General features: G+C 45.6%; 1 protein-coding gene across 2 annotated transcripts in view; it reads right to left on the bottom strand.

The window, feature by feature from the left end:
* cacng2a (calcium channel, voltage-dependent, gamma subunit 2a) overlaps nucleotides 1-13,666 on the bottom strand; it is a 58,471-nt gene that overhangs the window by 44,679 nt on the left and 126 nt on the right. The window contains exon 1 of one of the 2 annotated variants that reach the window (XM_056407119.1): nucleotides 13,031-13,666. This exon is cut by the window's right edge and continues 126 nt beyond it. In XM_056407119.1, the coding sequence (XP_056263094.1) occupies nucleotides 13,031-13,256 (226 nt within the window). In that variant the 5' untranslated portion in view covers nucleotides 13,257-13,666. Of the gene's footprint in view, nucleotides 1-8,058; nucleotides 8,281-13,030 lie in introns of those variants that run through there. The other variant, XM_056407120.1, reaches the window with a different exon arrangement.

The following is a 13,666-nucleotide window of genomic DNA, read 5'->3' as shown; positions in this document are numbered from 1 at the left end:
ATATATTTATATAATGATCTATTTATTTATGTCAATTTATATAAATATATATATTATATAAATATATATATATATTGATAAATGTATATATATACATTTATATAAATATTAGGGCTGTCAATCGATTAAAAAAAATTAACTAATTAATCGCACATTTTGATTAATCGCGATTAAAAGGGGTTTTTTCTTCGAAAGTCTAAATCTTCTAAATGAACGAGTAATCCCTCCAGACAGCGTTTAATTGTATTATTTTTTAAAGACAAAACTTCACACAGAGCTGTGTTTTCAAAGAGGCTCCTACCTATAAAGTGTCAGTGAGGTATTTAATATTGTGGATGATAAATTGTTTCTTCAGTGAAACATTCAGATTAGTAAGAAAAGGTGTATTAGATTGGTCCTGTCATCTTTAACACTGAACAGCAGCAGAACCAGTGGCCTTGGTAAACTGACAAATATGTAATGTTAACCCTCTGGAGTCTGGGCTCATTTTCTCGATTTTACAAACACATGTAAATTCACCTTTTAAAGGCTTTTGCATGTGACACATCCCAGTGTTTTCCCCACCATTCTATCAGGGTGAGGCCCCGCCCCCCTGTCATGTTCTCTATCGCGCCAGATTACAGCAGAAGTAACGTACGGTTCTTTCCTTAAAGACGTCTTTGTTCTTGTATTAAACTAAACGTCTGTTGTTGGTCGTCTCTCCAGCAGCATGTCATTCTGTCTCCACGTGTCGGTCACTCTTCTCTCTCCGTCCCGCGCGCCGCAGAGCTCCATGCCGGCGTGTCTGCGCGCGCATCGGGGCGGAGAAGAAAAAAAAACGTCCCCTTCACCTTCCGCCCCGCGTCACCGACACGTCGCCCTCTGCTTCTCTGTGAATATGGAGGAGCAGACCGGAGGAAGGAGGCGGACTGCCGCGGCTTGACACTCACAGGAGTGCAACAACTCCAACGCACACCGGAAGTCAACAAAGTTGCGTTAATTGCGTTAAAATATTTTAGTGCGTTAACGCGGCCAAATTAATCGCATAGATTAACGCGTTAACGCTGACAGCCCTAATAAATATATATATACAATATATATATTCAATATATATATAAATATATATATATATATAAAATATATTTAATTTTTTTTCGGAAAAATGTAGTACACTTTCCTGAACTGAGATGACGCCGTGTGTATTCGCCGTAATGGATCGCAAATGAACCTCGTCGGACGCCACCGATTAATTCTACTTCCTCTCTCGGTGAAAATGGCGTAAAAAAGAAATGAAAAAAAGAAATTGCACCTCTTTAAAATGAATGGATTGTATCTCGCAGTTAATTATGGTTTACTCCGGGGAGAGGAGCTCGGCCCGCGATGCCACCAGAGATCGGGTTCCGCTAGTAATTACACTTTCCACCGTGAGAGGATCAATTGTGTTGTAATCAGAGTGTAATCTCACCGGAGACGGAGAGTGGTTACTCAGCAACACTTTACCGTGGAAACTTTCGCTTCTTCTTCTCTTTTTTAAAGGGAGACGGACATTTGTTTTGATCAATGGGAGCAGAGAGAACACAAGTGATGCGCGTGACCTTTTGACCTTTTGACCTCTGGGCGGCTGCACGAGCTTCGTCCACTTGGATGAGTTTTCATTATCGATCGGTCTTTTCAATTTATCTTTCTGTCTAGAAAAATCGAAAAAGAATAATGAAAACTGAAAATAATAATCATAATAATATCAACAATAATAACAATAATAATAATAATTGTTTTACTAATACAATCAGAGAACATTTGGCTTTTTTATTTATGTTATTCTTCAAAATAGTTCATACTTAATATTCTGTGTATTTATATATATATATATTTAGAAATGCATATTTATAAATATATATAAATATAAATATATATATGTATATTTATAAATATAAATATACTGTATATGAAAATATATATATATATATATACAAATGCATATATATAAATATATATATAAATATACATATAGAAATGCATATATATATATATATATATTATAGATATATATAAATATATTTATATATAAAATATATACCGGTCACGGTCTGCTGCGTCGCCACACACACTCGCCCCGGGTGAGTTATTGATTTGTTCTATATGGTCATGTTGGAGAAACATACAACACAACATGCAGCTAGAAATACATGTGTAAATCAAGGCTGGACACACACACACACACACACACAGACACACAGACACACACACACAACACTTGCCCGCACCATCACAGTCTATGAAGAGCCACAGCTATAAATTTAAATAAAAAATAAAAGCATTTCAGTTACTACATAATAATGATCCCACCCATACCTGTGGCTCTTCATAGACTGTGATGGTGGGGGATTGGTGTGTGTGTGTGTGTGTGTGTGTATATATAACATAATAATAACATCAAAGTTTGTACATTGAAGTTTAGTATTAAATCCAAATATGATCCAAAAACTTCTTCTTCACCCCAATTCATTTTCAACACGACGTGTTTTTGTACATAACTCCAACAGGACGATTATGGGATGGATTCGTGGCTCCCAGAGGATGCGTCCTCTCCCACACACACAACCATACAATAGCGGTCCGTCCCTCATGGAAACACCGACAGGGAATTTAAATAGTCTACAACCACTTGGTCTGGTTCAGGAGTTTAAAAACAATTTTTATGGGACAAAATACTTTATAAAGTTTCACAATCATGCTTTTTTTAAACAAATGATTCCAGCAGATTATTTAAAGGTTTGAGGGTCTTTTTAGGGTCTTTTGTGGGTCTTTTTAGGGTCTTCTGGGGGTCTTTTTAGGGTATTTTTAGGATCTTTTGGGGGTCTTTTTAGGGTCTTTTTTAGGGTCTTTTGGGGGTCTTTTTTAGAGTCTTTTTTAGCGTCTTTTGGGGGATAAATGGAACCGGTGTTCAACAATTCCTCTTTTATTCAGAATTATTTAAGACACTTTTTAATAATAGATAGATAATAATAGATAGATAATCATAGATAGATAATAAGAGATAGATAATAAGAGATGGATAATAAGAGATAGATAACAAGAGATAGATAATAAGAGATGGATAATAAGAGATAGATAATCATAGATAGATAATCATAGATAGATAATAAGAGATAGATAACAAGAGATAGATAATAAGAGATAGATAATAAGAGATGGATAATAAGAGATAGATAATAAGAGATAGATAATAAGAGATAGATAATAAGAGATAGATAATAAGAGATGGATAATAAGAGATAGATAATAAGAGATAGATAATAAGAGATAGATATGGACCTGCATGTCTCCCTGTAGCTGTCTCTCTGGTGTATGAATGTAACATGTAAAGTAAAGTGTCTTTGAGTACCTTAAAAAGCGTATTAAATAGATTAAATAGTCACAAGCGGTGGTTTGTGAACTTCCAGATGAACCGATGACGTCATCGTTGTACTCCCAAGACACCTGTTCTCCAAGCTGTGACGCCACGTGTTCTCATAAACTTATAAATACATAAACAGTAACGTATTTGTTTCCGTGCGGCTGGTACCAAACCCAACAGGCCCGAGGCTGCAGTCCAAACCCAATCGATGCTTCCGCACCGATACCCGGGTATCTGCCGTCGCCCGAGAATTATGACAAATGAGAGTCTCAAACCGGTCTAATCCAGTAATGCCCCGGTGTGTCATCTGTGCCTTCAGTGGAGCCACAGAGAGGCCGAGCTGCAGACCAATAAAACGCTCAGATTTTTTTTCAGGCAGCGAACCGTCTGCAGTCTCAGCGGAGGGCAAAATGAAACCCATCCATCGTCCGCTGCAGGACAGAGTGACAGTGCAATAGAGTGTGTGTGGGGGTGGGGGTGCTGTGTGTGTGTGTGTGTGTGTGTGGGGGGGGGGGGGGGGGTAGTAGCGATGTAGGTTCAGTTTCTACTCCGACAAGTGGCTGCAGCGAGGCCCCCTGAATATGTATACACGGTGTGTCATAATACGACGTACTGCCACTTTAAGGCCGGGGGTTGGCGTGCTACAGCCGGGTAGTCGTCATCTGATTGGTCTATGAGACTAACCCCCCCTTCTCCCCCCCCCCACCCCCGCTCTGCTATCTGCTTTTTTATCTCGAGGCCCGCCTCTCATCCTGCTGCACACACAAGAATACACAAAAGCACTCACACACACACACACAGCATACTCCCACGTGTGTGTGTGTGTGTGTGTTTCAAAGGTGCGCTGCATTGATACTCCCACGAGGTGATACATAAACTCACGAGGCGGTGTGTGTGAACTGTGGTGATCGACAGCAGCAGCGGGAGCCATTTTAGCTAAAAATATATATTTATATATTTATATATAATATTGATAAAGGAAAGTGCATTTTTCTAGATAATCTCTAAGTGTATTTAATATAAAAAATACTTTCCAGGGATTGAACTCAAATTAAATCAACAGTCTGAAGGGTTTCACCAATCCTGGTTTTTTTATTTCACGTCATTTAATTCACACATCAATATATATTTATATATATATATTTATATATATGTATATGTATATTTATATATATGTATATTTATATTTATATATATATACATTCACATATATAAATAAATATATATATATATATTATTTTGGAGCTTTTCTCAGCCCAAAGAAAGGCGTCGACCAATCACAACGCGAGTAGCGGACATATTTAAAACAGCCGCGTAGTCCAGCCCATTCCATTCTCACCTTTCACAATAAAAGCTCATTGAAGATCGCACATTAGCTGTCAAGGGAACTCAAACTCACTTTGTTGATAGTTAACTATTATATTAACTCATATTTTCTCAGAACCAAATGTTATTCCTTCCTCCTTCTGTCTTTTAGAAAGTTACAATCATTAAAACACGAAAGCATCCGCCCGTAGATATCTTAGCGTTGTGCTAACCTTAATTAACGACGCGCTAACACACTCGGACAAACATTTTTATGTCGAGCAACATTTCCCCACGCTGAGCTCCAGATCCACGAAAACGACTTGAAGATGAGAAAATGAGCTTTAAATGATGAAGAAGCACATCGACCTCATCACACGCCGGAGTAGCCCTTCTTCATCACACGGGCCCACCATTCCCCCACCGCCTCACACCTCCTTGTTGTGCACCGACAGATATGCTAGAGAGGTTCATGTCATTTATGTTCGCTTTCTCTCATTCCAGGCTTCCTGATTGTTTTCACCTGTCATCACACCTGTCTCCTATGCTCATCAGTGTCAGCCCCGCCCCTGATTGGTCCCACCTGTGTCTTTACCCTGTGCTTAAATTCCCCTGTCTCCCAGTGTTCCTTGTCAGTTCGTCTGGTCTTTTGCCATGATCAGGTCGGGTTATTTTGTGCTCTTGAAAAGTTTTTGATCCCTCACTACGTGAGCGCTTTCATTTTGTTCACTGCAGAACTGAAAAATAAAGTACTTACAAATACTTTATCTCTGTCTCCCGGGTCGTGCAATTGGGTCCTACTTCCTAAGTGTCTGAGTTCGTAACAGAACGAACTGACCATTATGGACCCAGCCGACCCAAGAACGCTTCACGCCGCTCTGTCGGTACAGGGCGTGACGATTTTTCATCACGAGGAAAAGCTGGACAAAGTCAGCCAGGAAATACAAGAGCTGAGAGGACGCCAGGCCGGGGTTCAGGAAGAATTATCTACACAGATGCAACAACTGGTTGCCCAAATGAATAATTTTTTCACTCATCAACAGACTGCTCCTCCGGTGACGTCATCCACAGCTGAGAGATTGCCTGTCAGTACTCCAGCTGACTACCCAGGTCAGGCTGTTTCTTCCCCTTTACGGCTGGCTCTTCCGGAGAGATTTTCCGGAGACTCTTCGAATTGCAGAGCCTTTCTGGTACAGTGTGATCTGCATTTCCAACACCACCCAGGAGCCTTTTTATCTGAGCATGGTAAAGTGGCGTTTATTGTGTCTCATTTAACGGGAAGAGCTGCAGCCTGGGCTACTGCAGAATGGTCTAGAGACACCGAACTATGTTACTCATTGGCCGATTTCATAGAGACTATGAGCCGCATTTTTGACCACTCATCGCCTGCTACGGAGGCCAGCAGAAGACTGTTTCAAATACGTCAGCTCAACCGTCAGGTGGTTGATTATGCCATCGAGTTTCGTACAGCAGCAGCGGACAGCGGATGGAATGTTCCGGCTCTTCGTGACGCCTTCATGACAGGACTTTCGGAACCGATAAAGGACCAGCTGGCTCCACTGGAGACACCCGGGATCTGGAATCCCTCATCGCTGTGGCCATCCGGATCGATAACCGTCTTCGGGAAAGAGAGAGGGAGCGTCGACGCAACCGAGATGTTATTCCCAGCTTCCAGAATTCGCCTCGGAGGGTCGCGCCGCCAGCTGAGGATTTCCAGCTCATGTTACCGGACCATCAGAGGACTACACTTCCGAATGACTCCGGTGAACCCATGCAGCTTGGAAGAACCAGGCTTTCTCTGGAGGAGAGGCAGCGCCGTCTACGGGAGGGTTGCTGTTTCTACTGCGGCCAGCCGGGTCATCAACTCGCTTCATGCCCGGGAAAAGATCGTGCTCACCAGTCAAAAGGAGGGCGCTGGTGAGCAAGTTTCCCGCAGACTTCCCTCCTCGACCTGTCACTCAGGTAGACATTTGTATTAACAATCAGACCATTGACCAGGGTGTGTTAATAGACTCAGGGGCTGACGAAAGCCTTATGGACTGGGGCCTAGTCAAACAGCTAAAAATAAAAACTGTCCCGCTATCTCATCCTGTTAGTGCCAGTGCCTTAGACGGCCACTTGTTGTTCACAGTTACCCATTGCACTGAGCCCATACGGATGATTATAAATAAGGACCATACCGAGAGCATGCAATTTCATATTTTTGAGTCGACTCAGTACCCGATTATTTTGGGGTTTCCTTGGCTGAAGATCCACAATCCTCACATAGACTGGCCTTCAGGGAAAGTTAAGGAATGGGGAGAGGATTGTAAGGGCAGGTGTAAACTTTCGCAACCTGTTAATGCACCAACAGACTCTAGTAGGATCATTATAGATCACCCTGACTATCCTGATCTACAGAAAGTACCTTCCTGTTACCATGATTTAAAGGAAGCGTTTAACAAGTCTAAAGCCTTGTCGCTACCTCCTCACCGAGATTTTGACTGTCCCATTGATCTCTTACCGGGAGCCCCCATTCCCAAGGGGAGACTTTACTCGATTTCGAGACCTGAGAGAACAGCAATGGAGGAATACATCTCCTCTTCACTCAAATCAGGGATTATCCGTCCTTCATCGTCTCCAGCCGGAGCGGGATTCTTTTTTGTGGAAAAGAAAGACGGGTCTCTGAGACCTTGCATAGACTACAGTCCACTAAATGACATTACGGTGAAGAACCGCTATCCTCTGCCACTCATGTCATCTGCTTTTGAACTGCTTCAAACGGCCAAGATATTCACCAAGTTGGATTTAAGAAATGCATATCACTTGGTTAGAATAAGAAAAGGGGATGAGTGGAAGACTGGATTCAACACTCAGAATGGTCACTATGAGTACTTGGTAATGCCTTTTGGACTGTGCAATGCACCGGCTGTTTTTCAAGCTTTTGTGAATGAGGTTTTGCGGAATTCTTGAATATTTCAGTGTTTGTGTATCTGGATGACATACTGATTTTCTCCCCAGACGCTAAATCTCATGTTGACCATGTCCGCCAGGTTTTGCAGAAACTACTGGAGAATCAGCTATATGTCAAGGCAGAGAAGTGTGAGTTCCACACAGAAGAGGTGTCTTTCTTAGGATACATAGTCTCACCTAATCATATCCAAATGGATCCTGCGAAAATCAGTGCAGTATCCCAGTGGCCCACACCAGACTCCAGGAAAAAGGTTCAGCAGTTCCTAGGATTTGCTAACTTCTATAGGAAGTTTATTAGGAATTTCAGTTCTGTTGCTGCCCTCTGCATGTTCTGACTTCTCCTAAGGTTCCTTCAAGTGGACCCCCCAGGCGGATCTCGCTTTCCAACTTCTCAGAGATAGATTCACATCAGCTCCCATACTCACCATTCCAGATCCCCAGCGCCAGTTTATGGTCGAGGTGGATGCTTCCAATGAGGGAATTGGAGGAGTACTGTCTCAACGTTCTGCAGAAGACAACAAAATGCATCCATGTGCTTACCTGTCGCGGAAGTTGACAACGGCAGAGCGGAATTATGACGTGGGAAACAAGGAACTGTTAGCTGTAAAAGCTGCCCTCGAGGAATGGAGACACTGGCTAGAGGGTGCAGAGCAACCGTTTTAGTCTGGACAGATCACAAGAATCTAGAATATATAAGAAAGGCTAAGCGTCTCAACTCCCGTCAGGCCAGGTGGACACTTTTCTTTAGTAGATTCAACTTCACACTCTCTTTTCGTCCCGGGTCTCAGAATCAAAAACCCGATGCTTTGTCTCGTCTTTACGATCCCGAACCACTTGCGGTAGAGCCCAAGACCATCCTTCCACTTAACCGTGTGATCGGAGCCTTTTCCTGGCAAGTGGAGTCAGGCGTTAAAGAGGCAAATGTCATGAATCCAGCACCTAGCGAGTGTCCCAACAATCTGCTGTTTGTTCCTGAGGCTCTTCACTCCAAGGTCATCCACTGGGCTCACTCATCTGTGCTTTCGTGCCATCCGGGAGTAGCAAGAACAATGTTCAGGATTCAACAACGTTTCTGGTGGCCATCCATGAAGAAAAATGTGGCAGAGTATGTAGCGGCTTGTCCGGTGTGTGCGTGTAATAAGACCTCATCTCAAGTTAAGATGGGCTTGCTCCAGCCGCTGCCGATTCCCCACCGTCCTTGGTCACACATTTCGATGGATTTTGTGACAGGATTTCCTTCATCCAGAGGCAAGACTACGGTTCTAACAGTGGTTGATCGATTTTCAAAGATGGCTCACTTCATCCCATTGACCAAGCTTCCCTCTGCCAAAGTCACCGCAGAGGTCATGATGAATCACGTATTCAGGATCCATGGATTCCCTAATGACATTGTTTCCGACAGGGGTCCACAATTCATTTCCGCTTTCTGGAAAGAGTTTTGTCGACTCATAGGTGCCACCGTCAGCCTGTCATCAGGATATCACCCTCAGTCAAATGGACAGTCGGAGCGTCTGAACCAAGAACTAGAGACTACGCTACGTTGTCTCGTCTCCCGGAACCAGACCACCTGGAGTGACCACCTCACATGGGTCGAGGTTGCCCACAATACCCTTCCTACCGGCGGCCACAGGTCTCTCTCCATTCCATTGTGTCAATGGTTTCCAGCCTCCACTTTTCCCTAACAACGAGGAAGAGGTGATGGTTCCATCGGCACATGCCATGATCAGACGTTGTCGCAGAGTTTGGGCTGGTGCTCGCCAGTCTCTTCTCCAGTTCAGCTCGGATGAAGGCTGTTGCGGACGTTCATCGCAGGGTCGCTCCCTCCTACAGTCCAGGCCAAAAGGTTTGGCTCTCTACCAAGGACTTACCACTCCATGTCGCCTCAAAGAAACTGGCTCCGAGATTTGTGGGTCCGTTTCCAGTGTCCAGAGTCATCAACCCGGCGTCACGCTTGCAACTCCCAGGACCTTGAGAGTGCACCCAACGTTTCACGTTAGTAAAATCAAGCCGGTGTGTGAGAGCACACTTGTTCCCGCCCCCTCCACCGCCCCAGTTCTTTGAAGGGGGTGACGTTTACAAGGTCCGTAAGCTACTGGAGGTCCGTAATAGGGAGGGCAAGCAATTCCTGGTAGACTGGAAGGGTTACGGTCCTGAGGCTAGAAGCTGGATAGCTGCTTCATTTATCGTAGACAAGACTCTTATCCACGACTTTTACAATCAGCCTGGGCCATCAGGAGTTGGCCCTAGAGGGGGGGGTACTGTTGTGCACCGACAGATATGCTAGAGAGGTTCATGTCATTTATGTTCGCTTTCTCTCATTCCAGGCTTCCTGATTGTTTTCACCTGTCATCACACCTGTCTCCTATGCTCATCAGTGTCAGCCCCGCCCCTGATTGGTCCCACCTGTGTCTTTACCCTGTGCTTAAATTCCCCTGTCTCCCAGTGTTCCTTGTCAGTTCGTCTGGTCTTTTGCCATGATCAGGTCGGGTTATTTTGTGCTCTTGAAAAGTTTTTGATCCCTCACTACGTGAGCGCTTTCATTTTGTTCACTGCAGAACTGAAAAATAAAGTACTTACAAATACTTTATCTCTGTCTCCCGGGTCGTGCAATTGGGTCCTACTTCCTAAGTGTCTGAGTTCGTAACACTCCTCCTCCTCCTCTTCCTCCCTGACTCATACTGAATGAAGATGGATGTCTCAGATCAGAGGGCCACACCTGGAGGAGAGCAGAGGGCTCTCTGTGCCCTCGCTCACGTCTCACAGGCTTTTTGTGCACACTTTAAAAGATATCCTCGACGTTGACAGCAGAATACTAGAAGAGGAGCCACGGGGCCACTGAGCCACGGAGCCACGGAGCCACGGGGCCACGGAGCCACAGAGCCATGAGGCCACTGAGCCACGGGCCACAGAGCCACGGGGCCACTGAGCCACGGAGCCATGGGGCCACTGAGCCACGGGGCCACAGAGCCACGGAGCCACAGAGCCATGAGGCCACTGAGCCACGGGCCACAGAGCCACGGAGCCACAGAGCCATGAGGCCACTGAGCCACGGGGCCACAGAGCCACGGAGCCACAGAGCCATGAGGCCACTGAGCCACGGGCCACGGGGCCACGGGGCCACTGAGCCACGGGGCCACAGAGCCACGGAGCCACAGAGCCATGAGGCCACGGAGCCATGGAGCCATGGGGCCACTGAGCCACGGAGCCACAGAGCCATGAGGCCACGGAGCCAGGGGGCCACGGAGCCACTGGGCCACAGAGCCATGAGGCCACGGGGCCACGGGGCCATGGAGCCACGGGGAACCACACACACCAGAGAACCACACACACCAGAGAACCACACATACCAGAGAACCACACACGTTTCTGACCCAGTAAGTAAATGCACACACACTCAAACACACACTCTCACACACACACATACACACATACTCACACCCACCCACCCACACACACTCACACACACACTCACACCCACCCACACACACTCACACACACACTCACACACACAATTCTGTTTTCATAACGCGCCACGTTGAGATTTGACTTCCTCTTCAACTCAAACTGTGCCTGGTCTTCCTCGTGGAGTCTCGGTGACCCAACTGAGGGGCCGTGACCCAACTGAGGGGTCGCGACCCAACTGAGGGGTCGCGACCCAACTGAGGGGCCGTGACCCATCTGAGGGGTCGTGACCCAACTGAGGGGTCGTGACCCAACTGAGGGGCCGTGACCCTTCTGAGGGGTCGCGACCCAACTGAGGGGTCGTGACCCATCTGAGGGGTCGTGACCCAACTGAGGGGCCGTGACCCAACTGAGGGGCCGTGACCCATCTGAGGGGCCGTGACCCATCTGAGAGGTCGTGACCCAACTGAGGGGTCGTGACCCATCGGAGGGCCCCGGCCCCGAGGTTGGGAGTCGCTGGCCTGAACGAGGTAGTTTGCACACGGTCATTTTAAACTTTATCGCTGTAAAACATAAAGTGGACTTCAAAGCAGTTATCCAGCCGGGCTGAGGAGCGCGGGGAACAAGCCCCGCCTCCACCGGAACAAGCCCCGCCTCCGTCCGACAGTCTGACGTCAGAGTTCAGAGGTCACACGACGCCCCCCTGCCACACCCTCTCGTCTTCTCTCATCCCGTTTCTCTCTCCTCTCGTATGATGGTGGATCCTGAATATGTTCAAATTTCATATTTCATATTTTCCACGTCTGACGGGAGGAAGAGTTTCCGGGTGGCGGGGAACCCACTTCACCCGGAACCGGCACCAGCAGAACCAGACGGGTCTGGATCCAGGTGCAGAGGTCCAGTCTTCACGGCCCATATCTACGCGTTTTGGTTGTTGTTGTTGTTGTTGTGTTCTTTTCACCCAAAAAGTTATTTATCTGGTGGAGTTTGATTCATTAAAGGAATTAAAGGTCACGCTGTGCAGTACTTTCCTGGAAAATATGTAAAAAGTAAAGAAAATATGCACAAAAACATAAATTGTGGAAGCAGAATTATGATTTTTCTCTTTAATTAATTAGTTAATATTTTGGTTGTTGTTGTTGTTGTGTCCTTTTCACCAGAAATGTGATTAATCTGGTGGAGTTTGATTCATTAAAGGAGTTAAAGGTCACGCTGTGCACTATTTTACTGGAAAAGAGAAAATATGGAACAAAAACACACAAATAACAACACACATTGTGTAGTTATGATTGTCTTCAATAATCCAGCCTCAGATTTATATTTTACATCTTTTTTAAAAGGTCCAGAACTGAAAGCTGCTCCTCCAGAGCACCTCTGTGTCCTCACCTCTGAGCCCTGAACATGAATATATTAATATATTTGACCTGTGAGAATTTGTAAACTCAAAAATCCACCTTTTAAAGCCAGTCACGCCATTTTTTGCAGCGTAATTAGCATGTTGCCTCTTTTTAAATGACCTTGTGACCCTTGAGGGTCGTCCCAAAAAAACAAAAAACATATATAAGAGTTTCGCGTTCCCATTTGCAGAGATATGAATTTAAGTGGGAAAGTTTTGATCTGTCAGACTTTTTAAACTCGTGCCAACAACAAAAAAATTGCCTTTTAAAACAAGTCACGCCATTTTTTGCAGCGTAATTAGTATTTTGCCTCTTTTTAAATGACCTTGTGAGGGTCGTCCCAAAAAAAACAAAAAACATATATAAGAGTTTACAAACATGGATGCGTTCCCATTTCACCTTTTTTTTAAAACACAGTTGCAGAGATATGGGAAAAGTTTTGACCTTTCACACTTTATAAACTTAAAAATTCACTTTTTAAAACGAGTCACGATATTTTTTGCAGCGTAATTAGTATTTTACCTCTTTTTTAAAATGACCTCGCGACCCCCCCCCCCCCCACACACACACACACAATACACATGCGTGTCCTCCTCACCTTCCAGGCAGCAGGTCCTCCAGAGGCCCGAGTGGGTCATCACCTCCTCGTTCTTCTTGCTGGTCTCGTTCTCGTTCATGGACTTGCTCCGGCAGGTGCCGCGCGAGTACAGCCAGTAGTCCGTGCCGACCGCGATGGTCATGAGGCTGAAGGCCGCGAAGGCCCCCACCGTGGTCAGCAGCATCTGGACTCCGCGGTCGAACAGACCCATGTTTCCGCATTCCATGAAAGGGGGACCCCCTTTCCTCTTGATGTACAGGAAGTAAATATTTGAAAATTGGCGGGACCAAACCAAACCGAAAAAACGGGACGCGCTCGAGCGGAAGGACGGGGGGAAGGAGGAAGAAGAAGAAGAAGAAGGATGAGGAGGAGGAGGATGAGGAGGGGGACGCGGTAGGAACCGTATGGTTGCGTTTGGGCGAGGACCAAAAACAAGAGGAAAAAACTTGATTGAGGATGGGGGGGGGGGGGGAAGACTTAGTGATGTCTCCCCTCTATGTTGGTTCTAATTTGTATCCACCCCCCCCCCTCCACCCCCACAAGAAAGAAAAAAATCAGGTATGCGGAGGATGACAGCACCTCAGCAGGCCTCCAGATGTGTGTGTGTGTGTGTGTGTGTAATAATGCGATAAAGGA

Source organism: Pseudoliparis swirei, chromosome 23 (assembly GCF_029220125.1).
Source record: "Pseudoliparis swirei isolate HS2019 ecotype Mariana Trench chromosome 23, NWPU_hadal_v1, whole genome shotgun sequence".
Lineage (NCBI taxonomy): Eukaryota > Metazoa > Chordata > Actinopteri > Perciformes > Liparidae > Pseudoliparis > Pseudoliparis swirei.
This window is presented reverse-complemented; position numbering and strand designations above follow the sequence as displayed.